This window comes from Apiospora phragmitis, assembly GCF_038363925.1.
Source record: "Apiospora phragmitis strain CBS 135458 chromosome Unknown utg000009l:1.0-1189150.0:1.0-1190623.0, whole genome shotgun sequence".
Taxonomy (NCBI): domain Eukaryota; kingdom Fungi; phylum Ascomycota; class Sordariomycetes; order Amphisphaeriales; family Apiosporaceae; genus Apiospora; species Apiospora phragmitis.
The window spans coordinates 586593-610609 of NW_027117408.1; the positions used below are offsets into that span (position 1 = coordinate 586593).

Consider the following 24017-nt stretch of genomic DNA (forward strand, 5'->3'; position numbering starts at 1 on the left):
ACTCAACATATGGCCCAATCGGTTAGTGTGACGTTCATTCAATGAGACTTGACGCCTGCGGCAAGTGTAATCGACCCAAGCCAACGGATCAACGGCGAATCACCTACCTTATCGTCCAAACCCCATGTTGCACCTCAACACGAGCAACCCCGAAAGATCCCAGTCCGTTTGAACACAGCGGATAGAGGTATGTTTCAAGTTCAGTGTCTCGTTCCCGGAGCCGTGATGGATTGTAGATCTTGAGTGGTAGGCCCCTTGCAGAGTGAAATCGGAAGCGACGTTTGTTGGTGTTTGGTTGAAGGACTGGCATCGACACCCACCATATGTAGGTAAGGTATGAAAGCGGGGTTGCTTTCCATGTGAGCAATCAACGCTCTGAGCCGCATCCTAAGCTCTCAGAGACAAAGTCATCACCAGCGCTTCTAGCCAGAGTATCAGGGGCACTTCGGACATGTATAAAAAAAACCTGTTCTCTTGCTGGATTGAGACAGGAAACTAGAGCTTTACTCTCACAACGAGGCTGGAACAGGAGAAAAAAGTGTGGAGACACCGGGAATTGAACCCGGGACCCCTTCCAGGCATTTGCTGTTCAATTGAACAATGCGAAGGAAGTATCATACCCCTAGACCATATCCCCATCTGTTGTTGAAGTCTGTCTCGTTATTGGGTCCTGAGTAGCTCTCCGCGGATCCGGGTGGTGAGGGGGCAACTGACAGGTTTTGATTGGATGGCTGCCCCGAAGTCTCTACTAGACTTGTTCAAATCTGCAGCTGTGAGTTGTGCAAGGAAACAGTTGCATCATGAAAGCCATAACGGTCAAGGCTGTGCAACAGGCAGGTCAGTTATATCGATAGTCTGAAGTGAGAAGTGGATTGGTAAATAGGTGCCTAGTGCAAGTGCCTCCCTGCTTCAGTGCTTGCATGCTGGTTGTTCGTGGGGCCTTGGTAGATTGTGATTGTCATTTGCATTGATTTGCACAAAGAGGTTTGCAATAAACAGCACAAATTGCAGACAATTGGATGTGTTAGGTTTTCCGACTTTTGACTAACATGGGCAACTGAGATAGGCAGAGACTCATTCTAGGTGAGCTTCCTCTGCCTCTCATCATCCTTCAGTCTTGCTGCCAACTCATTCATGCGAAACGAGTACCTGGCAACAAGGTCACACAGCCATTCCCCAAACCACAACCCCGTTCTCACCAACATCGTATTGCCCCCATACCAGAACCAATCCGGGCGCCCCCAGCCCAGCAGCCCGCGCAACACCACGTTGTACTCCGGCTTCAGCGTCTCGCAAACAAGCCGCCGCGCAAACATCCCCGCCTCCATCGCCCCCGCTCCCTGACTAAACCCCAACCGCCACTCGAACAAATCCCCCGCCCGCTCCCCCCGTACAGGCTGCCCGCGGGCAGCCTCTGCAACCGACGCCTCTCGTCGTCGATCGTGGTGCGGACGGTGCCAGCCATGACGACAGTGACGCGCACGCCGAAGGGCGCGAGCTCCTGGCGCAGCGCGCGTGAGTAGGCGACGACGGCGCCCTTGGATGCGGCAAAGGCGGCGCCGAAGACGTACGGCACCGCGGCCGCCAGCGAGGCGATATTCACGACGAGCCCGCGCGCCGCGACCAGGGGCGCCGCGAAGGCCTGCACCGTCGCCATGACGCCCAGGACGTTGGTCTCGAAGAGGCGGCGCACGCTGGGCAGCGCGATGTCGGTGGCCGGCATGATTTGCGCGAGGCCGCTGGAGGCCCCGGACCAAAGCAAGGGTTCGTGTTAGCCAAGATGTAGCTTCCCATGAACGTGGTTTTTTCCGTGCCCCTGCCCCGTCTTCGTATGTATAGATGCATTAGGAAATCGGGGAATACTTGCGCGTTATTGACCAAAATGTCCAGTTTGCCGCCGGTGATGGCGGCGACTTGCTCTGCGCATGTTTTGATGCTGTCTTGGTCGGTAACATCGAGCTGCAGCGTACTCATGCCCATCTCCGCCAGACCAGCGAGGACCTCGGGCCTGCGCGCAGTAGCAATAACGTGGAGGCCTGCATTTTTGGACTCTTTAGTTATGAAGAAGAATAAGAAATCGATATAGGAGACTGGGCGGGTTTCCACTGCCTTGAACGTTGCTCATTATTTCTTTTCTTCCTTAGTTACCTTGGTGATGGTATTCCAGACACAGTGCATGTCCGATGCCGCCTGGGGTGCAACTGTAAAGCAACTGCTGTTAGCTGTTAGGCCCTGGAGCTAGGTAGTGCGCTGACTGTTGGCCAACTTGCCCTGTAATCAGCACCGTTTTCTGTCCTGTGGCTGGTCCTCCCATCTTTGAGAGCAGCAAGAGGATTGAACGGCTAAGGAAACAAGTATCTCAATATGCGAAATCAGTGATATGTTCATGCTTTGGAATCAATTCGTATCTCGGCCAACAATGTGTGGAAAAAAGATAACGACTGTTTCCGCTGTCGTTAGTTCGTTCTTTACGGCACCCACGGGCCCCGGGGCCCCGAACCCGGCAACTTCCTGGCAGGCACGAGAGTGATTATCATGAAGTAACATATACGACGATTCTCGCACAGTCCGTTGATGATTGATTGGGAAAGTGACCGGGCTGTTCGCCAGAATGTACGAGTTGTAAGTTCCGAAAGCGCCAAACAAATATGGGCATCGGCATCAGGTGTGGCGGCTGTGGCCTACACATAAATAAAGGGGTATGTCTATCCCTTACAATAGTATTTCCCCCACATGGATGATTACGACTATCGCTTTTCTATTTCTCATATATCGTCCTCGCTATCCTCCCACGCACTGGACGTGTTCTCCATGGCCTCCATGTAATCATGATAGCTACCGTACCATGCCAGTTCGTCGCGCCTTTCTCCGTCGCTTTCCTCGTCTTCGCTGTCCAAGTCCAACCGGTCCCATCCTGGCTCGGTGCGGTCTAATTCCTGTCGCCGCCGATACATGTCCAGCATGGCCTCGTGCGCCAAGGCTTCATCTTCTGCCTCCGATCTCTTCACGTGTTTCCGCACATGGCTTTCAAAGTAATTTCGCACGACCCTTTTCGTGAGAGGCAGCTCGTCGGGGTAGCCCTCTCCGCCGCGGCGAACATAGCAGTTTACCGAGCTTCTCATGTCGTCCGGCCCACTGACGGGCGAGCGTAGCTGGTAGCGTTCGGCCCTGCCTTCGTCTGGCCCGTCCTCCGAATACCCTACGAGCGTGCCACAGATGCAAGGGTCTCGAATATACATGTCTTTCCGCATATCAACCAATATTCTTCGCCACGAACCTTTCGTGAAAGACATATCGCTCAGACAGACACTGAGCAGAGTGTCCTTATGTAACAGTAGGAAATCCCAGAGTTCAGATCTTTCGCAATCCAGACATTCGAGTGTAACGTCGGTTAAATGGGACCATCGATGGCCCGGCGTCACGATGCGGCTCAAACTCGTTCCCCGCTTGCGAGGATCGATTGTAAAGAGGAGAAACGACAGATGCTGGAGCTTAGCCAATGACTTCAGGGTGTCAGCAACGATGCCCGACTGAAGACACGCCCTGCACCTTTCAGTGTCTCCTGTGACGTCGTTCATGTCATCGTCCACATCGATAGCTAGACGAAGATCGATATGAGTCGCATCCCTGAATGGTTTAAACAGACGTACGACTTCTTCTGGGTCTTTCTCGAAGAATCGGTAATTGAGCGACCCTACCCGGAGACGCGGTACGCATATATTCGTACGTGCTGCTGCGTCGAGTAAAACCTCAAGTGTAGTGACGCCCTCGTGCTCTCCCTCGAAATTCATAAGCCGGATGCAGCCGTCTTCATTAGCAGCCCGCTGCTTTGTATAACCCTCATAGAAGCAGTGGCTAGCGGACATGGTGAGTTGTTGGAGGCTTGTCAGCTTTGGCAGGACCAGGGCGAGACAAAGGGCGTCTGCCTGGCTTTTCGCGAGCACATTTTGCGCAAAGACCATCTGCTTGTACAGCTCATACTGCATTGGGAGCTCCGAGGGCACGATCTCGGGTTTCTTGCGGTGTGCAACCATGTCAGGACACAGCTTGTTCAGCGTATTCGTGATCCTCGCACTGGCGAGGAAGGACTCGTAAGAAACAGGCGTACTCTCATAGCGCCCTGAGATATAGCCAAGGCCTTTTACATGCCGTGAAATGATAGGGTGTGATGCGATAGCCCACAGGCGTGCCAGATCTTTTTCGTGGAATTGGAATGTCACCTCGGGGATTAGGTAGGCTGCTCCCACGGCAGAAAACGTATTATTAACGAGGCGCAAATTGCATACATCGTTAATACTGAGAAAAGAAGCTATAATATGAAGTATTTCAGGCGATAGGCGGTCCATTTTCAGATCGTCCGCATAGGATTCTCCAGCTGGGAGAAGAAAAGACGGGAATGAAAGACGCGAAGATGTCGTCAGTAGAATCAGTCGAAGTCACCCCTAACGCGCCCGAAACACGCTGGGGCAAAAACAAAGCCCCACCCCCACACTGTCGGTTCCGCCGATCACGTCACAGGCCGCAGGCATTGCCAGCGAAGGTTAGTAAGTAGGTTTCATCTCCTACTCGAGGTAAATATGTAGTGGTGCCCACGATGGCAACCTGCGAAGACACTCCAGGTAAGTGAGTCAAACTTCTGTTCCGATGCCACGTGGCGCGGGACAGTATGCGTATATGTATTGTATTGCATTCGGGGGCTTCAGTCCGGGTACTGGGTGCGAGCTCGCTCTACTAGGATCAGCTGCTAAAGAAGCCGTTGCATTGGAGAAAACCATTCAAGAAGCAACCTCCACAAAAGTACACGAGATAAATAAGTTTAACATTGGTAACCCTTCAACAGACACCACGTTATAGCCTTAAGTGAGTGCTAGTAAGACGCTGGCCGGTCTCTCTTGACTCCGTTATCTGAGAACCGTCAAATTCGGACCCCGCCTCGCTGTCATTCTCGTCGCTCATCGGTACGGTCGTCTTCCTCTTCATCGTATTGATCGTCAGTACCGTCATCGTCGTCGCTGCTATCGCTTGACCAAAAGCGTTCGGCGCGTCTTTCGTAAGCTTCTTGCATCAAGATATCATCCTCCGCGTCCGACACCATTCCAGGTCGACGCACATGGCTTTCATAGTATTTGCGCACGATGTCCTCAGTGAGGGGCAGCTCATCAGGATAAAGCTCCCCGCCATGGCTGCAGTAGCAGTTTATCGAGCTTCTCATGTCGCATGGTTGAACTTCGGGTATGCTCAGCTCGTAAACCTCAGGCTGGCGAAGCGATCCATCCTCCTCCTCTACAAAACCCCCCCGGATTGTACCGCATATACAGGGGTCTTCAAGGCGCATGCCTTTCCGGATATCAGCCAGAAGCCTTTTCCACGAGCCTTTGGTAAGAAGCACCTCCCTTAAACAAAGGCCTTTCAACGTATCCTTGTGCAATGACAAAAACGCCCAGAGCTCAGATCTCTCACAGTCCACACAGTCGAGAGTAACATTAGTCAGACTGGACCAGCGATGACCTTCGGGTATAACATGGCTCAGGCTTATGCAACGCTCAAAAGCGTCACTAACGTCGAACATGAATATCAAGTCTTCAAGCCTGGGCATTGACTGCAGAATATCAGCAATGACCCCAGATTGGAGACACTCTCGACAATTCTCTGTATCTCCGGTGATGTCATCCAGACTATCATCGTGTCTAAGGATTCCTTATAAGGCTTAAACAACCGCCTCAACTCGTCCTGCTCCTTCTGAAAAAACCGCCAGTGCAACATCCCTGTGCGCAGCTTCGGGATGTGTAGTTCCTGGTCTGCTACTGCGTTGAGCAAGGCGTCAAAAGTAGCAACGCCCTTGGGGGCTCTATCATAGTTGGGCCTCCGGATGCAGCCAACGTCGGTAAACGACTTGCGCTGGTGACCCTCGTAGAACTGTTGGCCGGCAGTCATAGTAGACATAGTAATTTCTCGAAGATTGGTAAGTCTTGGGAGGATCTCTTTCAAACAGAGGAGATCAGCTTGGCTCTCAAAGAGCGCGTTTTGTGAAGCAACAAAGTTGCTTATATAACTCGTATTGCGCTAAGAGTTCCCGAATGTGAGATAGCGGGCGGCGAAGATAGGCATTTGTCAGGATTGGTCTCTTGTTCAAAACTCTGATTCTCTCGTTCAATCCTCCGATCAGACTTGAGGTGAGACTTGAGCAAAGAAGCCGGTGTGGTTTCGTAAGTGGTAGAATAATAACCAAGTTGCGTTACATATCGCGATAGGACGGGGTGCTGGGCGATAGATCGCAGGCGCGCCAGATCCGTTTCGAGAAATCGGAACGTGACAAGGGGAAGAATGTAAGCTCCCGCAATCTCAGAAAAGGTCTTGTTTAACGAGAAGTAGAGTGCATGCGTCATCGATACTAAGTAACGAGGCGATCATGTGAAGTAGCTCAGGCGAAAGGCGATCCATTCTTCTTAAGATGTCTGCGTCTGAGATGGATGGAAAGATGAAAGTCACGTAAGTCAGGTACGGATGAGCGACAAGTCCAACTTGAGGTTGCTCGCACGTTTCAAAGCGGGTGCTCACTGCTGGAGCTCAGGGCCAGATCCACCCGCACGCATCGAAGAAAGCACTGGCGTTGGCGTGCGCTAACGTGACTTGCCGGAAGGTACGTTCGCACTTGCGCGCCATTGATAATCTTGACGTTGACGAGGTGGCAGACACGGCATCATTTTACCAACTGCGTGACATAAGCCGCCGCGGATTGTGGAAGAAGAAAAAAAACCACAGACTCAATCTAATCTGCTGTGCCGGTGTGTCATTTGACCATTTGACGGCCAACGTGGTTCAATGGGACTAATGGGCTCAGCCCTATAACCAGGAGAGAATCCAGGTCATGTCTTCTTTTTTGAGTTCGTCGTCTCGTTCAGGGCACCCTGCTAGCACTGCATCTTTCGTCCATCGGTGGACGATTGTTTTAGGTTACTCTTGATCCGAATCGAAGACAGGACTTGGTCAATATTCAACTCCTGATAGCCCAGGTCCTTGTAGGCACCACTGAATAAGTGAGCCAGGACTTTGACGTTTGCCAGATGGCAGGGCAGAAGGGAAGATGACAGATCAGAAAGAATATAGTACCTACATAATCAACAAATCGCGTCGCCAAGATCGGACCCGGGGGCTTCAGTCCGGGTAAGTGCCCGGGGTATATAACTTTGGGCAATGGGAATGAGGCTACGACGAGTCCGGAGAAGAAGCCCCGGTGTCGCATTCAAGCTGCTACCGCGCCTGTGAATCGCATATGTTTAGTTGCCCCCATTCAACAATGCGATGTCGACAGATGCAACTGAAATCGACGTCATGTCCCACCAGGCCCCAGGGGTTCCAACCAATCGAGGGCCAGATCCCCACCAGACATCCATCAGCTAGAGGCGCTGATCTGAATCTCGTTATGGGCTGAAGTCCCACTACAGACAAATCTCCGTGGGACGTCTTGCCGAATGTTCGATATAATTGGACCTTTGCTTACGAATATATGAATAGTTTAAGGCCAGGATGCCACGACCAGTTGTCAGTGAGTCGACTCCGACACCAGCACCGACATGCCAGATCCCCAGCAGCGAGGTGAGCGAGATCAATTGTTTGGAGTAAAATCAGATGCCCATTGGCATCTTTACCCACTGTTGTTTAGGTAACATGATTGCCCTATTAGGCTTCGTGACATGAATGACTTGCTCTTTCTGGCATGGAATGCGACGATTATGCTCTTTATGGCAATTCTCTCGCCGGAGATGGCGACCTGCTAAAGTAGGATGACGTGAAAGCGTCAAAAGTGTGCGGCGGTTCTTTGATGACTGTTGGCTGACCGCAACTGATGTGTTGGCGGCGCAAGGGCGACGGCGCGTTGTTGAGCCCGGATTGGAATGTTTCGAATCTTCCCAAACTCCTCCACGCCAATGAACCCCATATAGAACTCCATACCTTGCCCCATATGCATTCGCGAGGCTCTCTCAACACTCCTATCTCCCTGTGTTAAGCGAGGTTCTGGAGTAGCGAGATGATGATCTTAGCCCCCTTTCGACCACATCGAGATCTGAACCTGGCTGCAACTCCAGCTGTCAGGGCGCTCTCGAGTCTCTGCGAGTATGACGGCCAATTCATAATGCCCGATCTGTATTCGCCGTTATTGTAACAGAAAATTCTGGACAATTTGCCAGGGTGACGACAGTGACATGAGTGCGGCTACCCGAGGTCAAGGTATGACGCTGGCAGCTCGGTTCTCCCATCCTAGAGAACGTATTGGTACCACTCCTAAGAGTTATAAAACATGCTTATACCCCCTTTTCATACTATTTTGAGCATCTGTTCTCCTTAAGCTCATGTTCCTTTAGTCAGATCTGCCTTCATATCTTACAGTTAGGGGACCCCTCCTTTCTAGCCTTTACCACCTTAATTACTACCCCTTAATCGCCAGACAACCTCACTATGGCACCCAACACCTTCACCCACGGCGGCGGCGGGGACCGAGACCGCTTCCCACCCCGGCACCCTGACCTGCCATCTGTGACTTTCCCATTCCAGTCCCGGGAGGCCGACTCCTCCAACCCGGAGACCCTGAACGAAGTGCCTCTAGAGGGACCCGTCTACAACAACGGGGGCAGCTCTTCCCCGGGCCACCAGCCCCGGCCCTCCACGGACTCGATGCCGCCCAACTCCAACACGGCGGCGCGGCTCGCCGAGCTCCGTAACGAGATGAAGGCCAACAAGCAGCAGATCCAGACACTCACCCAGGCCTACAGCGCCGTGCAGAGCGCCACCGAGGACATCTCGTCCACTCAAGAGATGCTCAGGAACTCGGGCAGCCCGAGGCAGCGTACGTATTACCACCACCAACTTCCATCCAGACTTATCTTATCAAAGTACTCTGAAGACACCTGTTTCCTTTCGCCGCCCCCTATGAACCGACTCATCTAACAAAATGTCAATAGCCTTGCTTTACTCCTACGACGCACCCCCTGGCCGCGGCAAGAGCACCCGTACCCAAGGAAGCAAGTTCCGGGACTACCACCACGAAGACATGGACCGGCCCGAGGAGCCCGAGAGGCAGGCCGCCGGCTACGAGAAGCAGGGCTGGGTCGACGACGACTACTACGAGGGCAACCCGTGGTACGGGCAGCCGCGCGACAAGCCCGTCTACAGCCTGGGCAAGCCGCTGCCGCACACGATGCGGGGCTCGTCCGGCACGAAGGACAAGAAGAAGCAGCAGAAGAAGAACAAGAACAGGGACGAGGCGTCCGCCGCCGAGGAGGGCCAGGCGCGGCCACATAACAAGAACATGCAGCAGAGCATCGGCGGCGACGGCCATTTCCAAGAAGAGGGGCAGCAGCCGCCGAATAAGAACCAGCAGCAGAGCAGTGGCAACAACAACGATGGCGATCCGAATAGTGAGAAGGAGAACCACCAAAACAGGGAGGACCGCGGTGGCCTCGAGCCCGGCGACAAGTACAAAGTCGACGGCGAGCCGATGGGCGAGTCGGAGGATAAGTTGGCGAGAGATGGCAAGAAAGACCCTAACGATCTGCGCAACTGGTGGGCGCGCTTTCGGGCCAAGTATCCGGAGCCACTGGCGGAGTTTCTTGCTGTAAGTATCTCTTCCCTATTCATTTTCTTCTACCCCTTCCATCATAGGTCAGCGCCATCTGTAGCACCGAAAGCTGACACCGAAACTCCAGACAGGCATGTCCATCTTCCTGGGCATCAGCGCGACGCTCACAATGAACCTGTCCAAGAATCAAGAGAACCAGTACGGCTCCTACGAGACGTCGTGCTGGGCGTGGGGCTTCGCCTTCATGTTCGGCATCTACATCGGCGGCGGCGTCTCGGGCGCGCACATGAGCCCGGCCATCTCCATCAGCCTGAGCCTGTTCCGCGGCTTCCCCTGGCGGCAGTGCGCCCTGTACATCGTCGTGCAGTTCGCCGCGAGCCTGAGCGCGGCCGCGCTCGCGTACGGCATTTATTATGATGCGCTGCACTACGTGGACCCGGCCATGGAGACGGGCTGGCAGAGCTTTTTTAGTTACCCGCAGGAGTGGGTGTCCAACGAGACCGCCTTCTGCAGCCAGGTGGTGGCGGGCGCGGTGATGATGATCGCCGTGTTCGCGCTGGGCGACGACCAGAACAACCCGCCGGGCATGGGCATGCACGCCTTCATCCTGGGTATGCTGCAGACGACGCTCAAGTTCTCGCTCGGCTACAACACGGGCTCGGCCCTGAACCCGGCCTCGGACTTCGGCCCCCGCCTCGTCGCCTGGGCCGTCGGGTACCGCACCCCCAAGGCCTTCACCAACGCCTGGTGGATCTACGGGCCCTGGGGCGGCGCTATGGTGGGCTCCATCGCGGGCTGCCTCATCTACGACCTCTTCATCTTCGTCGGCTCCGAGTCGCCCGTCAACTATAAGATGCCCGGCACCATCCGGAAGCGGACCAAGAAGATGTTTAGCCGCAAGTGAGAACGCGAGTCAAGAAAGACGGATTATAAAGAAAATGGCAATATAGAAACGAGATTATCAGGAGAAGCAGGCACGCTACTAAACACGCTGCGAAGGGGTGTCAATCTTCTTGTCCACGTAAAACATGGACCAGCAGTAAGACTGGGGGCGATGGCACGAATAAACACACCAATAACCGTAGGATCGAGAACAAAAGAACAATGTGGTGTAATCTAGCCTTTGCTTAGCACATTGAGTAGCTTGGCCGATTACAGGAACTAATAAGAAGAATAAATAATGAGGAGCCAGCAATTGCCTCTGACAGGCATTCAGTACTCTGAACTGCTCTTTTCCAATCGGCGTCCGGGCTCTCACCATGAGATGTCGCAAGTCAATGCTAAAATATATCATTCTGGTGTACCATCAAGCCATCTTAGCTAGGTAGAGGATATAACTGAATTACCTTCGCAGTGGATGGTGCTTAGGGAAGCATACATGGCTTCATACCAGTCGCCTCTTTCCTAGTATCTAGTACTAAGCGTCTCCTTAATAAATTCTCATTGTTATATTCTTCTTCGTTCTCTCCCTTATTTCCTCCGCACTGAGCGTCCATCCTAAACGCTCTATATCCTCCCTGAACTTATCATCCGAAAGATGCACCTCATGCACCTGAACAATGATATGCTGCAGGGACGGGATGGATCTGAAGTGGGCATCGACCAGCGCCAATGCTTCATGCCGGAGCGGGCGCTCCCTTCCCAAGAGCTGATGTTCCAGGTTGATAAACGTACTCGCAAGGTCTGTCAATAGGTTCCTCAGATTGGGGCAGCGGCGTCGCAGGCTCGCGATGATGGCCATGTTTTGGGGGGCGAGAGCAGTGTTTCCCAGTTCAATACGGGCGTACTGCGGGAAGGCGATGACAGCATTCCCGAGATACTCTGCGCTGCTGCCAATCTTCTCAAGGAACGATCCCACCTCCTTGGCGAGGGCGAAGTTGGTGAAGTCCATGACGTTGATGAAGTAGAAGGAATCGGAAAAGTCGAAGCGGTTTTGGCCGTAAAAGACGGAGCAGGCTTCGGCGTGGACCGTCTTGCTCGTACGAAGGAGCTTGATAGCGAAACCTTTATTCATCCGACTCCAGGCGTACAAAGGCTGGAGGGTTTCCGAGGAAAGAAGGCATAGCTTGTATATCTGATCTCGGATTTCGCGGGGCAAGCTAAAGAAGGGTTTCTCTTCCACATTCTTGGATTCCATCGCGAGTTTGTTGACGACGGTAGCCACAGGTTTCAGTCGAAGTATCATCGTTGAGTAGAAGTTTAGTTAGGTGGCCGAAGCAGCCAACACTGGTAGGCAGGTTTTATAGGCAGGAGTTGCATTGCAGCTGGACGACGAGAAGGAAGTAGATGCAAACAGGTCATTCATTGGTGTACCTTAGGAAATATGGATGTAGGTTTGGAAATTACCTTCTTCCTTATCAATCATGGAAGAAATCGAACCGCTAATCTGAGGCGCTCTACAGCGCCAAACACCTAAACGAGGGCCACAGGGCAGCGCGAAAACCCCGCCGTCGGATCCGGCTGCCTGGATCCCAGAACCAGATTTTAGCTTGCGACACTATCCGAAGAGACATGATTAAACACATGAAGGATATGTTTAGGTAGGCAGTTCTAAATTTCATCAACACCTAAGCAGGTTACGATTATCTTGCTGAGTTGGCAATTGAATCCCTATAAGGGGAGAACGTGAATCAACCCAGCGCTGGCTGAACTGTTACCTAAAGGGACCGTGTTCTTGGAAATATATTTCTTAGCCAGCAAGCCCTGGCGCCAACCCTTATTATCTTCTAATTTCCTCTATATTTGAGCTCTTGAAGTGTAGGTACGTTTACAAAGTCATCCCACTTCCTCTTCCATGTATTGAACAGATCCGGTGCACAAACGCCGCGACGCGACCCGTCTCCAGCAATGTGATGAGGCGACCTCGAGCCAGGCCACGGTGCAGAACCGGCCGCTCTCGAGATGCCTCTGCCCGATCTTCCGGCAGGTGTCATCCTCCGAGTAGGTGGCGTCCGCTTTCTAAAACTTCCACAGCACCTGCAGGCCCCGGCGGCGGTCCAGGAGCGAACCCAGCGCTTCCGCGAGGGCTACGGCGTGCTGCTAATCGTAGGCCATGATCGTGCTTAGGTTGAACAGGACGGTACCGGCGCCGTCGTTCCCCCCGCGCTGCAGCCACGCGGCCAGCGCGGGGTCCTGCTCGGCCGTGGGCGGGCACGGGAGGATGAGGGGGCCGACGCATATCACGTTGGGCGGGACGTAGTCAGAGGAGATGCTGGCCGCGGCCAGCGCCTGCGTGATCCAGGGCGTGCGGTCGGGTCGATGCCCATCTCGCGCACCAGGTCCAGGTACGGCGTCCGTAGTCAGGGTCCCATCCACCTTGAGCCACCCCACCACCGTCGACGGAGATACCAAGTAGGTGATGTAGGCCATGGAAGAACCGGCCGACCCCAACACGGCCCTCGAGGTAGCCCTGGCCTGCGAGAATGTGAAATTCTGCAACGGCGGCGCTGCTGCTGCTTCTACTGTTCTCTTCGCTACTGATAGAGGCGCTCGACTTCGGTGTACGGTTTCTTCTCTCGCAACCACTTGATGGCGATCATATGCACAATTTTGAAGCCCCAGGGCACATTGACGATGAAGAGCGCCCAGGTGTTCTTGCCTTGTACCTGATCTAGGGTTCGCGGGTGGCACGCGACTGGATTGGAAAAGCACAGCAGCAAAGCCTACCAAAGAGATCAACGTGCCATAGCTGGTATTCCTCAACATTGTCAAATGACTGCTATTTCTGTTCTAGCACGGAAGATGGCACAATTTTGAGGGGATGGCGATGGATTGATCAGTTCTACACGGCCTAGAATGGAATATCTGTGAAGTGAATCCCTAGCGAGTCCAATTGGACACTCCTTGGGGTTCTCCGCCCCTTCACCAGTTTCGTGATAAACACAGTCCAACTGCCCCAACCTTTGACAAATCCAATCCACCAGCAGCAACTGCCATCCCAGCGCTCACTTCCGAGTAATCATCGTCCGTATCCTGCGTATCCGTATGTAGCGCTGGGTAAGCTCGCGTAGCTCACGCGTCAATCACGTCTTGGCCGTGTCGTCGCCGCCAAGAGACTGCTGCTGTTAATCCAAGTCCTACAACAGCCGGTGATCTTGCCGCTCTGTGCAGTAATCGGTCTCATGGTCTTCGATCAACCAAGACTCTGGGCTGAATGTGTTCCAGAGACTTTCCCCGACAAAAAAAACAGCCAAGGTTCGTGTTGTTCGGCCGGCTCGCCGTCGCCAAGTAAAGCGACGTTGCTCTGCCCCAGAAAGCGAATCCGGAAACCGTGACAATAGTCATCTTTGGCGACCGGCTCAATATGCACTCCGCCTTTGTCTTTGCTGCGGAATAACATGGGGCGATATGAGTGGCGCATATCCTCCCGAATCTCGCTGGTATCAAGAAACTTTTGCGGGACGTCGATGTGGAGTTCACGAAGAGTTGCGAAATATTTCTTTTTGGCGTAGAAAAGAAAATTTCCCAACGTCTTGTAGCCGATTGCTTCTGGGCTCGGATACGCATCGTAGAAGGGATCGTTTGCCACTTCAGTTGTTTCCAGGATCATCTGTTCTGTTCGGAGGAAGTGCGCGCGTGTCATGCTGGGACACAGCAGCTTATACATGCAGTCCACTGAGTGTCGGTCGATCTCGGGATTCATAAAAGCGCGGAAGATGTAGGTTGAGGAGTTGGGCACTCTTTCGTACTTCCTCAGTGTCTCTTCGCGAGATTCATGATTCACTTGCGAAGTGATTGGTAGCTTGTAATCAAGCTCAATGATCGGCTCGTACTTATAACGACTACAGGTAGTTAGGTCGTATGGTCCGATTACTTCAGGCTCCCAAGTTGCCCGCCACTGAAGAATCCAAGTCAGCTAGACGGCAGGATGTCAGATAGCTGGCTAGGTGTTCAACTTACAATCTTGAGTCGAAGCTCATGGGGTAGACGCAAGTATGGCTTGAACTCGGCATCGTGGTCGGGTACCTTAGGCTTAAAGACCAATTTCCAGAGAGTCCTTGAATGCCGTGAAGTCATCCATCTTGCAATTGGGTGTCACGGTCGTGTCTGCGCTGCGTTGGTGGAATAAATGGTTGTCGGATGATGAAAAGTAACTTGGCCTGTTTCCTTCGGGTAAAACGAGGTAAACAGGGCGGTTTAGGTTGATCATCCGACGAAGACAATTAAGAGGAAATGGAAATGCAGGAAACGGATAGCCTAGTGATTGGGGGAAAACGTTCAACTAATAATCGGATTTTCCCATTACCAGGTAGATGAAAGCCAGTAGTACTTTACTTGCACTTTACGCGTACCTCATCTTTGTGTTATTGTGGGTTGAAAATGGGTTACCGAGGAAAGGAATTTGAAAACCTTTAAGCAAGTGTACCATTAATGAAGTGAATAATTAGAACTGTCTCCCTGCCAGCTATTTGGCGTCCCATAACCATCTACCCAACTGCCATTCAATCTCGCCAAAACCCCGTGGTTACATCACTTGTACAACGCGCCTGAAAATCGCTATCTATAAGCCTAAGAGGATATCGTGATGCCGCTGTACGAGTTGGCGGACTGCCTAGTCTCCCCACAAGAAGTCCTCAACAGAGAAAACGTGCCAGAGATAGATGCCCAGACGGTCCAGGAAGTCCCGATGCTCCATCGGGTCCACGCCAACGCCGTCCCTGGTATACTGAGCGGCTTCACCCTTCTTCATGAAGAGGATCCGTATCGTTTTCCAACCCCAGCCCCGGGGGCCCATAGCCGACATGGAGATGTGGACGCCCCCTCCGTCCGGCGTTCGAACGAACAGAGAAGACCGAGTGCCGAAGAGGCGAGCAACGCCCAGGCCGCAGACACGGGGACCGGGGGAAGTCGGTGACCCCTCTGAAGTCCAAACTCACGTCCAGCTCGGCCGTGAGCTCGCGCAGGCTGGGGAAGTAGGCCGCCACCACGTAGCGCAGGAAGTTGTCAAAGGTCTTGTGGCCGGGGCGGAGGCTGTAGTAAACGACCCAGCACGGCAGTGCGATATCGATTCTCTGGAGCTTCTGGAGGAGGACAGCGGAGTACTGGCTCGCGGCCACGCGCTGCAGAGCGCAGCAGCGGAAACATACGGTGTCGATTTCGTAGTTGACGACATCCCTGGCGTCGCAGGGCCATGTCGTGAGAGGCCAGCGGTACGGGAATGTGGGGATCCTGCTGTACTTGCGAAGGGTTTCGTGGCGAGACTCGTGGTTGACGCGAGCTGTGACGGGGAGCGGCGTGTCCAGGCGGCGGGGGCGCCGTTACGACCGGTACGCAGTCGGGCGATCCCGCTGGGGTATACCGAGAACTTTCGAGGAGTCCACGAGGCCCGCCACTGCCGTTGTTCAAGATTAGTTGATGGCTAAAAGAGGACTAATCGAAACGGCTTGCAATCTTGCATCGAATTTCGGCGGGGAGCCGTGGAAACTGGTCAGATTTTGTATTCTCGTTCGATACCGCAGGGGGACTTTGTCGACCCTCCGGATGATTAAGGGGGCATGACATACTGCGCCTGGAATGATATCCTCAACGTACGTTCTCGATGTGTTGGTGGCGCTCGAGACGAGGCATCGAACTGAACAGACAAGCTTTTGACAGACGAAGTGCTTACTGACATAGATTATGGAAAGAAATTCAGTGATAAGGGACAGTTGGAAAAGTCAATCAGCTAACACAGGTCCGGAAGTAAATGATTTGGTCATTAGGTTCAAACATAACCAAGTACGCCAATGGGTATGTTCTTTGTTTTTTGAGTTTCTCGCACGTCTTACTTGACTACGATGCAGAATAAATTAGGAATGGGGATCATATTGATTAATGATTCTTGCTCACTGGCTGAGAGTTGTTCTCTCCGTGTCCACTGAGCTGTTTCTAGTATACAGTGATGTACAGACGATGCGTGCGTGTAGGACGCCGAGGAACCGCCAACCTACGATCAGGAGTGCGACAACTGGTTGACTAATCGCTGAACTTCCGGGTCTCTCAGCAAGAAGTCGTTAGGCCTGAAGACGTGCCAGAGGCATAAGGTCAGATATTTCAGGGCACCCCGGGGACCCCGGTGGTCCCAGGCGTCTTCCGCATCGTCACGTCCGGCGGCCTCGCACTTTCCCACGAAGCGAATCTTGGTCGAATGCCAAAGACGCCGCCCGCACCTCTGTGTGATGACCGGCGAGAACTCGAGCCCGCGTTCGTCCCGTGTGCGGATGAAGAGAGGGCGAAGGGAGCGCACAATCTCCGGGTTCATATGATCAAAGTGCGGCGTCGGGGAAACTGCGACCTCAATCTCTTGCAGGCTCGAGAAGTATCTCCACACGACGTAGCGTAGAAAGTTGTCGAGCGTCTCGTAGCCCGGCCGATCAGAGAAGCGGCCCTTCCCGTACAAGCACTCGGGTGCCGATTCATGCACTGTTATGTAAAGTCTTTTGAACTTGTGCAAGATATCTTCCGGGTAATCAGTGGCGCATCTGGGGTAAGGCTCGAAAAGCAATGCGTCCAACTCGTTGATGCGGGCGTTGAACTCCAAGAAAGGTGAGTTGGGAATCTTGTAGTACTTCCGCATGGTCTCTGAGCGGGACTCACGATTCACGTGAGCTGTGGCGGGTAGGCGGCGCTTCCAGAAACGTCTCCAGTACCAGTTGTTTTGGGGACTTGGCGTTCGCAATAACCATAGGTTGACCCTGTCGGGGAGCCATGTAGCCTGCCACTAGAGAGCCGAGCGTTAGCTTCTGCTGCGAGATGTGACTGTTAGGAAACCTTACGATCTGGCGTCGAATTTCCAAAGGAAGTCGCGGGAATGGGTGGAATGTTGGTGCAACCTGACTTTCGGCTGCTGGCTCAGTCGAGTCCTCCATTGTGAGGGTCATAGCTTGCCACGTATCTCTTAATATGCCTGATTGCTCTCGAGTTCAGGCGTCAAGTTGGGCAGGCAGGCCAGCTACTATTGTTGTTGAATGGTGAGATGGGGATGGAAACGTTGGATGGAGTGGCTTGACTTAGTCTGAGTAAGTAAATAATTACTGAAGTGAAGCAAGTTGAAGGAAGGAGGGAGTCGAGTAAAGTGGGAAGAATGCGGGTTTAAAAAGGTGCCAGATACATAGACCCATGTAGTCCAAGAAGGTTTGATGCTCAGAATGGTCTTCACCGTCACCATATAGATCTGCCTCGTGCTCTTGTATAATCAGGATCTTGATCTCGAGTCCCACCCACCCCAGTGGTTGGTGGTCGGCATAAACCGCAATCCATGTCCATCTGACGTCCGAAAGAAGAGAGGGCGGATGGAGCGGCTCATGCCCTGAAAGGTGCGGCAAGTGCGTGACAAGGAGTGCTGTCTGAGATCGATTTGTGGCGGGAGATCGATATCAAGCTCACGAAGGCTTGGGAAATACTTCGCCGCGACGTAGCGTAGGAAGTTCTCAAGTGTTTTGAAGTCCTCTCGCTCAGGCTTGCAGCCATGTATCCAGCATCGTGGAACGATGGTAATTCGCTGGAGGTTCTGCAAAACCGCCGCTGGGAGCTTGCGGGCGTTGCACGACGAATGGTAACAACTGAAGCCCATAGTGTCCACTTCATAGTTGATGAAGCCGCTGATTTGCCAGGACGGAGTGCTGGAGATCTTGGGATACACTCGCAGCGTTTCGGCGTGGGCCTCCTGATTGACTCGGGCCGTGGCCGGGAGGGGTGCAATCGGGCCTTTGAAGCCTATGCCAATGCCAGTGCCGTTCCATATCCTTGACGCCTCATATGACGACGCTGGGAATATGTTAGGAGGAAATGCAGCCTGCCACTAGAGAGCACAACATTAAATGCTGATACAGAAGGATACTCCGAGGCAACTTACAATCTTGCATCGAATCTCAGCTGGGAGTCGCAGAAACGGGGTGAATTCGTCGGCCTGACTTAGCATCCCGCGAACACTTGGTAGTTCCCAAGGACCATCAATAGGGTGATCCATTTTGGGATTTGGCATGCTTGGTATATGTCCTCTTTGTGCTGGGTCTCAAGTTCAGGCACATAATTGTCGATGCGAAGAAAGTGAGGATTTGGATGAGAGGGGTCGCTTCATGAGGGTGGCTGCCTGGAGCAGATTACCTAAGTAAGTAGGATTGGAGATCCCAAGCTTACCTAAGTAACTAGGCCGATACTACCTAGGGTACAACGTGATTCGTTGGAGCTTTACTCACGCGTCACCTGAACATATGGGAGATGGATCTGTATATGTAAGTACCTGTCAAAACTGTTTCGCCAGCAGCGAGCACTAATATCAAATTGTTGAATTGCGAATAGCAAGCCTTGAAGAGATACTGTGACTCTTGGGAGTCTTTCACTCAAGCAATCACACGAGCAAGGGGTTTCTACTTCTACATAAGTACACATCGATCGTAAGCATGTACCCAATGCCAAACATGTATTTCCAAGATACTAACATCTCACCCTGGCAAACGAGCGCCGTCCTAAAGCAGCTTCGACTGATCTCGCTTTCTATATGATGGAAGATATAACGTATTGATTGCTTTTGATGAGAGTTTTGCTGTGTAGGAGATACGTCTTCAATTAATTATCCGACCAAGCTTCACCCCTAATACATTCTCCTGTAATTACTACGCACGAAAACGCCCGTCTGTCGGAGGTTGGGTCTGACACCGTCACGCCAAGGTAGTTCAAGGGTGCTTGCATAGATAGAGCTAGGTATTATCAAGAGGATAGGCATCCCAGATACGGTGCCGTGGTCGGGCGTCTTCCAGTACAGATCCTGCGTGTCGAGATGGAGACCCCAGATCCCGGCATCGGCGGTGAATGTCGCCCAGGGAAGGCGGGTCTCGGATTATTATCCAGATGTCGTACACGGCGTCATTACGGCCGTTGAATCCGTTGGTTGTTACATGAGGAATGTAGCAGCAACACCACAGCCACATAGTTCATCGCGCAACACCACTCCTTTCACCCCGAGTTCTCAACCGTGCATGTAGGCTATACCGTCGTATTAGCCTCGGAGCTCATATTACACACCTTGGTGGTTTGGAGGTTGCTTGCCTTATCGTTGCAGCATTTCTGACGTTGATGCATCCAGCTCCGGTTTCTGGTATTGCTGCTGTCTCTGCTGCGGTATATGATCAGGCCCCCCTAGCTCATATCGATCTTCATTCTGGTACTGATTTTGCTGCTCCAAGTTACTCTGTAATCCTGGAAAATCATCTGGGCCGCGGTGGCTCATGATCTCTTGCACCTGTTCGTTCGACGGTTGGCTGCCCAGCGCCTTACGGCGATAACGGAAAATGAGCCAGCATAATGCGGCGAGAATGGCCAAACCAACAATGGCCCCGACTATGATGCCGGCGATCGCCCCACCTCCGGGGCCAGGGTTTGTGCTGGGCGCCAGAGATGGGGTGGGCGTTGCGTGAAGAGCGGATTCCACGGACACTGCACTTGTGAAAATGCCAGTATGGCTCGTCATTTTTAGGCGTGTACCGATTTAGCTGCGAATAGTGACAGAGTATTCAGTAGACCAGAATTTTGCTAGCTAAACATGATGGAGATGTGAAATTCTTTGAAACGACTGATCCCAGCCTGACCCGTATCTTTAAACGATGCACGCAAAAGGGGTGAAATCTGATTGAATATAGTGCTTAAGCCAGCTAACGGTGCTACGGTCACCTCATGTAACGGCGACCCCTAAATTTAAATAGCCCCTGACAGCACCATATATAAATCAGTATATAAACTAGTTAGCTTTTAATTTATAATTAATTAAATAATACTATTTTCTTTCGTTTCTTTTCCTCTTTTTAATAGGCCGTAAACTTAACGAGTTAATATTATAACGCGCGATTTAAAATGTTATAAATAGCTCGTTAATAAAATAAGCCGCCGAAAAGTATAATATCTCTAGAATAACTCTAAGGTTTCGGATTTACGGCCGTAAAACTATAAAATAACGAAATAAGTCCTTCTAAGCTTTAATAATAGCGGAAGAGTCTTAGATTATAACTTAATATCTTATGTAATATAATTTAAACTATTCACCGGCGTACGTTATCTTTTAAATATTTATTTAACGGATTTTTTAAACTAATAAGATTAATATAATACTCGGTAAACACTAAGTTAAAAGATTTATTACTTATTATTTATTTATCGGTATTATTTTTTTTTTAAAAGAATAGATTTTTCTAAGCTTAACGTAACTTTCGTAGAGAAAATTATCGAGTTTTTCGAGCGGTTTAATAATCTTATTTTAAAATCGATCCTTTTAGAGTTTCGATTTAATATTAACGAAATCGGTAACTAGTCCGGCTATAAAACGAATATAATAATTATTAAATTTATTAAAATAAAAAGATTATTAATTATAAACTTTTACGGTTAAATGTAATAACGCTTTAAATCGAGCCTTACTTTTTTTTATTATATTTAAAGGTTAATAGGTCTAGTAGTAATAGTTTTTAAAAAAAGTGGACTTATTAATAAATATTATAAAGGATTAAGTTTTTACAGTATTCTTTAAAGGCTAAACTAATAAGGAGCTAGCCTTAATATAGTTAAATAAGGCTTTTATTCTTTATATAAAGCTTAAAAACGAGGACTAATAGCGGTTTATTATTTTAAATAACTACGCTAGTTATATAAACGAGGATTTTATTATAACGTGTTTAAAGTATAAGAAATAGCTTTTTTTCCTTTCGATATACTCGTTATACTTATTATAACCTTTAAATTTTAATTTTTTAAATATATTAAAAAATAACCCTATATTATATAAAGTTTAATAATATAAATATAAGTAAAAAAGATTTCTTTTAATATTACGAATTAATTAAAAAGTTTACTTTTCGGCCGTATATAAAAACTAACGGCTAGGCCGTAATTAATATATTCTTTTACGATATTAATAAGCCCTTTAATAGCTAAAACCGGAGGATAGAAAACTAGGTAAAAGTAAGACTATTTAAGCCTCCCCTCGACGGTTTTCATAAATAATTCTCCTTTATAGCGTTACTAATATTTATAACTAGCCGCTAAATTAAAGAGTTAGCGGATACGCTTAGTAATAATAATGCTATTTTCAATGGCGCGACGCGCCGGGTTTTGTTTTAAAAGCTCTAAAAGAGTCTAGATACTTTAAACGGCTAGATCGGTTAATTAGAGCACGAGAAGTTAGTTTTAAAAAATAATTTAAAGAAAAAAAGAGTAAAAAAAAGAGTAATATTTAACCTTAATTAAAATTTTACGCGTATACGAGATGCTATAATAATTAAAAGGGAAATAAATAGTGTTATATTAAAACCCTAAGCTATTACTCCTTTATTATCGACGCCGAAAGCCGTTATAATTAAATCTAACTTTAAATTTAAAATTAAAAGTGTTATTAAAGCGTTTCGAGACTAAAACGGTGTTTTTAAGATTTTATATTAATTTTTAATTAAATTATTCGTATTATTATTATATAGTATTATTATTAGTTTTTAGGGTCGCCGTTGCATGGGGTGACCGTAGCACCGTCAGCTGGCTTACTTCGCCGACATTAGAATCGTACGTTAGGCACAGAGGCCAAACAGAATGGAGGGTGTAGTTAGGGCGGAATAAACGTAGTTAACAGAATGGCAAAAGAAAAGAAAAGGGGCTAGTAAGTTAGAAACTTGTCACAGCGCCTGCGCCGGGGCGGCGGGGTAGCCAATCAAATCACCCGAATGGTATTAAGTGTGAAATGGTGTAGGGCTGAATTACTTGGCAGACCTGAACTCGTTGTGTCTTATTACCTCAGTTATGCAACACGTAATTTGTAATTGCCGTCTCTCTGTCAGGGTAAGTACTGGTGGTGCCACAAAGTCATAAGTAACCCGCTCCAAAGTGTATTTCGCGGAATTCCATGATAAAGGAGCAGAGCATCTTCTATGTATAGGCACCTGAACCACAGCCCTTAACATCCAAATACGTACTTGAATAGCTAGAACATACTTGAGTCCGTGGCAAGCTTCTGAAGATCAGCTTCCACCACCGCAGCAATCTCCAAATTGTTCGTCTCGAGAAAGAGAAAGTGCCCGTTGCCGGTAATGCCGAAATCGCCCAACTTGGTCCACGCATACGGCACGCCCGTCTGGTTCAGGTACAGCGCGACGCAGTGGTCGTACGTGATGTGCGGGCTGGCGCTTGCCGTGTACATGAAAAAGGGCACCTTGGGGACCTGCGGCAACGTGTGCCGCACTGGCATCTCCGTCTCCGTCTCGTTCGTCGCAGCAGACTGCTGCAGGAAACACGACCGCAACTCCGGCGTGTCGACGCCGTATTTGACGGGCCGCAGCTCGGCGGCCGACGCGATCGGCGGGTCGTACGTCAGGGGCGTGTTAGTGAAGCCGTAAGCGCGCGATGACAACCGTCACCCGTCGGGCCCCGCGGGGTTGCCCAACAGGGACTGGAAGGGCAAGCAGCTCGGCTCGAGGTTGATACTCGCGCGCAGCAAGTCAGGACACTCATCCGCCATGAGCACGGTGTACTGGCACGAGCCCGAGTGGCAGAACGTGACCGACTCCCCGATGATGGCCAGCAGCGCGCAGCCGGCGACCCGCATCGTCCGCTCCTGGGTCGTGCTGTTGGCGGCCAGGGGCACGATGGAGACCTGGAACGCGTCGAAGACCGGGTCGCCGCGTACGCCGGCGCCGGGCCACTTGTCGTGCCCACCGGCCTGGGGGTAGGGATGGGCCGCCAGCTCGGGCGCGGTGAAGCCGTCTTGGGTGATGTTGTCGGTGGAGCCGAACCTCAGATGGAACGCGGCTACGTCGTACTGGCCGCCGCGGCCGTTCCCGGTGATGTCCACGATGTAAACTTGGTATCCGGCCTCTACGAAGTACGATGCCCAGCCTTTTCTGTTGTCGGGTGTGTTCAGCCAAACCTAATTGTGAAATTTTAGCCAAGTTAGCTAGTAGTTTCTCGGAGAGGGCTTTTGCCACGGGATAGCTTACCGTCCCAGATGGAACACCAGCGGATACGAACACGAGCGGATAGGTCTGGTTGATACCACGGACTGGTGTCAACTTTTCCACATACATTTGCCCAGTGAAGATGCTCTGTCCGGAGACAGTGGATGAAACGTATTCGCCGCCAACATAGAAGAAGTCGCGGGTGTATGCCGCCTCAGTGGAGTTGCATTTGGGGCTGAGTGCGTTGATGCCAGAGCAGTCTATCGCAGCAGCTCCCGCTGATAGAGCGCACCAGCCCGCCGCTTTAAGGAACGACTGCATGTCGTCGTTGTGCACTGGCCTTCCTTTAGAGTATTACGTCAAGATGAGGGGTTGATCAGCAGATTTGCCAGATGAATAGACGGGGGGCCCGACTGAGATATGTGCTGTGCTGCGACGTCAAAATCTGAGACGTATTCACTCTCATAAGATATTAATCGTTTCGATATGGACAAGTCGTTGGAAACGAGAGGGGCCAGTGGACTGTCACCTGT

At 51.0% G+C, this 24017-nt stretch overlaps 10 protein-coding genes across 10 annotated transcripts; 1 reads left to right on the top strand and 9 right to left on the bottom strand.

Moving 5' to 3' along the window:
• Nucleotides 1–1079: 1079 nt before the first annotated feature.
• On the bottom strand, nucleotides 1080–1723 carry PG994_009681 (nadph-dependent 1-acyldihydroxyacetone phosphate reductase protein; the record flags this gene model as incomplete). Its single annotated transcript, XM_066861090.1, has 2 exons — nucleotides 1080–1149; nucleotides 1395–1723. The coding sequence occupies 2 exons, from the start codon at nucleotides 1721–1723 to the stop codon at nucleotides 1080–1082; spliced, it is 399 nt and encodes a 132-aa protein (XP_066713260.1).
• A 1042-nt stretch (nucleotides 1724–2765) lies between these two features.
• Nucleotides 2766–4034, bottom strand: PG994_009682 (uncharacterized protein; the record flags this gene model as incomplete). The annotated part of the gene is made up of 1 exon (XM_066861091.1): nucleotides 2766–4034. The coding sequence occupies one exon, from the start codon at nucleotides 4032–4034 to the stop codon at nucleotides 2766–2768; it is 1269 nt and encodes a 422-aa protein (XP_066713261.1).
• Nucleotides 4035–4939: 905 nt separating this feature from the next.
• Nucleotides 4940–5934, bottom strand: PG994_009683 (uncharacterized protein; the record flags this gene model as incomplete). Its single annotated transcript, XM_066861092.1, has 2 exons — nucleotides 4940–5675; nucleotides 5750–5934. 2 exons carry the CDS (start codon nucleotides 5932–5934, stop codon nucleotides 4940–4942), a joined length of 921 nt encoding a protein of 306 aa, XP_066713262.1.
• Nucleotides 5935–8457: 2523 nt separating this feature from the next.
• PG994_009684 (uncharacterized protein) lies at nucleotides 8458–10481 on the top strand (the record flags this gene model as incomplete). Its single annotated transcript, XM_066861093.1, has 3 exons — nucleotides 8458–8845; nucleotides 8961–9613; nucleotides 9705–10481. 3 exons carry the CDS (start codon nucleotides 8458–8460, stop codon nucleotides 10479–10481), a joined length of 1818 nt encoding a protein of 605 aa, XP_066713263.1.
• Nucleotides 10482–11006: 525 nt separating this feature from the next.
• On the bottom strand, nucleotides 11007–11762 carry PG994_009685 (uncharacterized protein; the record flags this gene model as incomplete). The annotated part of the gene is made up of 1 exon (XM_066861094.1): nucleotides 11007–11762. The coding sequence occupies one exon, from the start codon at nucleotides 11760–11762 to the stop codon at nucleotides 11007–11009; it is 756 nt and encodes a 251-aa protein (XP_066713264.1).
• Nucleotides 11763–12616: 854 nt separating this feature from the next.
• Nucleotides 12617–12946, bottom strand: PG994_009686 (2-hydroxyacylsphingosine 1-beta-galactosyltransferase; the record flags this gene model as incomplete). The annotated part of the gene is made up of 1 exon (XM_066861095.1): nucleotides 12617–12946. The coding sequence occupies one exon, from the start codon at nucleotides 12944–12946 to the stop codon at nucleotides 12617–12619; it is 330 nt and encodes a 109-aa protein (XP_066713265.1).
• Nucleotides 12947–13709: 763 nt separating this feature from the next.
• On the bottom strand, nucleotides 13710–18524 carry PG994_009687 (uncharacterized protein; the record flags this gene model as incomplete). Its single annotated transcript, XM_066861096.1, has 9 exons — nucleotides 13710–14414; nucleotides 14477–14548; nucleotides 15454–15794; nucleotides 16109–16161; nucleotides 16525–17276; nucleotides 17332–17462; nucleotides 17667–17864; nucleotides 17942–18356; nucleotides 18411–18524. The coding sequence occupies 9 exons, from the start codon at nucleotides 18522–18524 to the stop codon at nucleotides 13710–13712; spliced, it is 2781 nt and encodes a 926-aa protein (XP_066713266.1).
• Nucleotides 18525–19604: 1080 nt separating this feature from the next.
• Nucleotides 19605–20024, bottom strand: PG994_009688 (uncharacterized protein; the record flags this gene model as incomplete). The annotated part of the gene is made up of 1 exon (XM_066861097.1): nucleotides 19605–20024. One exon carries the CDS (start codon nucleotides 20022–20024, stop codon nucleotides 19605–19607), a length of 420 nt encoding a protein of 139 aa, XP_066713267.1.
• Nucleotides 20025–22514: 2490 nt separating this feature from the next.
• On the bottom strand, nucleotides 22515–22778 carry PG994_009689 (uncharacterized protein; the record flags this gene model as incomplete). The annotated part of the gene is made up of 1 exon (XM_066861098.1): nucleotides 22515–22778. One exon carries the CDS (start codon nucleotides 22776–22778, stop codon nucleotides 22515–22517), a length of 264 nt encoding a protein of 87 aa, XP_066713268.1.
• A 165-nt stretch (nucleotides 22779–22943) lies between these two features.
• On the bottom strand, nucleotides 22944–23805 carry PG994_009690 (uncharacterized protein; the record flags this gene model as incomplete). The annotated part of the gene is made up of 2 exons (XM_066861099.1): nucleotides 22944–23456; nucleotides 23527–23805. The coding sequence occupies 2 exons, from the start codon at nucleotides 23803–23805 to the stop codon at nucleotides 22944–22946; spliced, it is 792 nt and encodes a 263-aa protein (XP_066713269.1).
• Nucleotides 23806–24017: the final 212 nt, after the last annotated feature.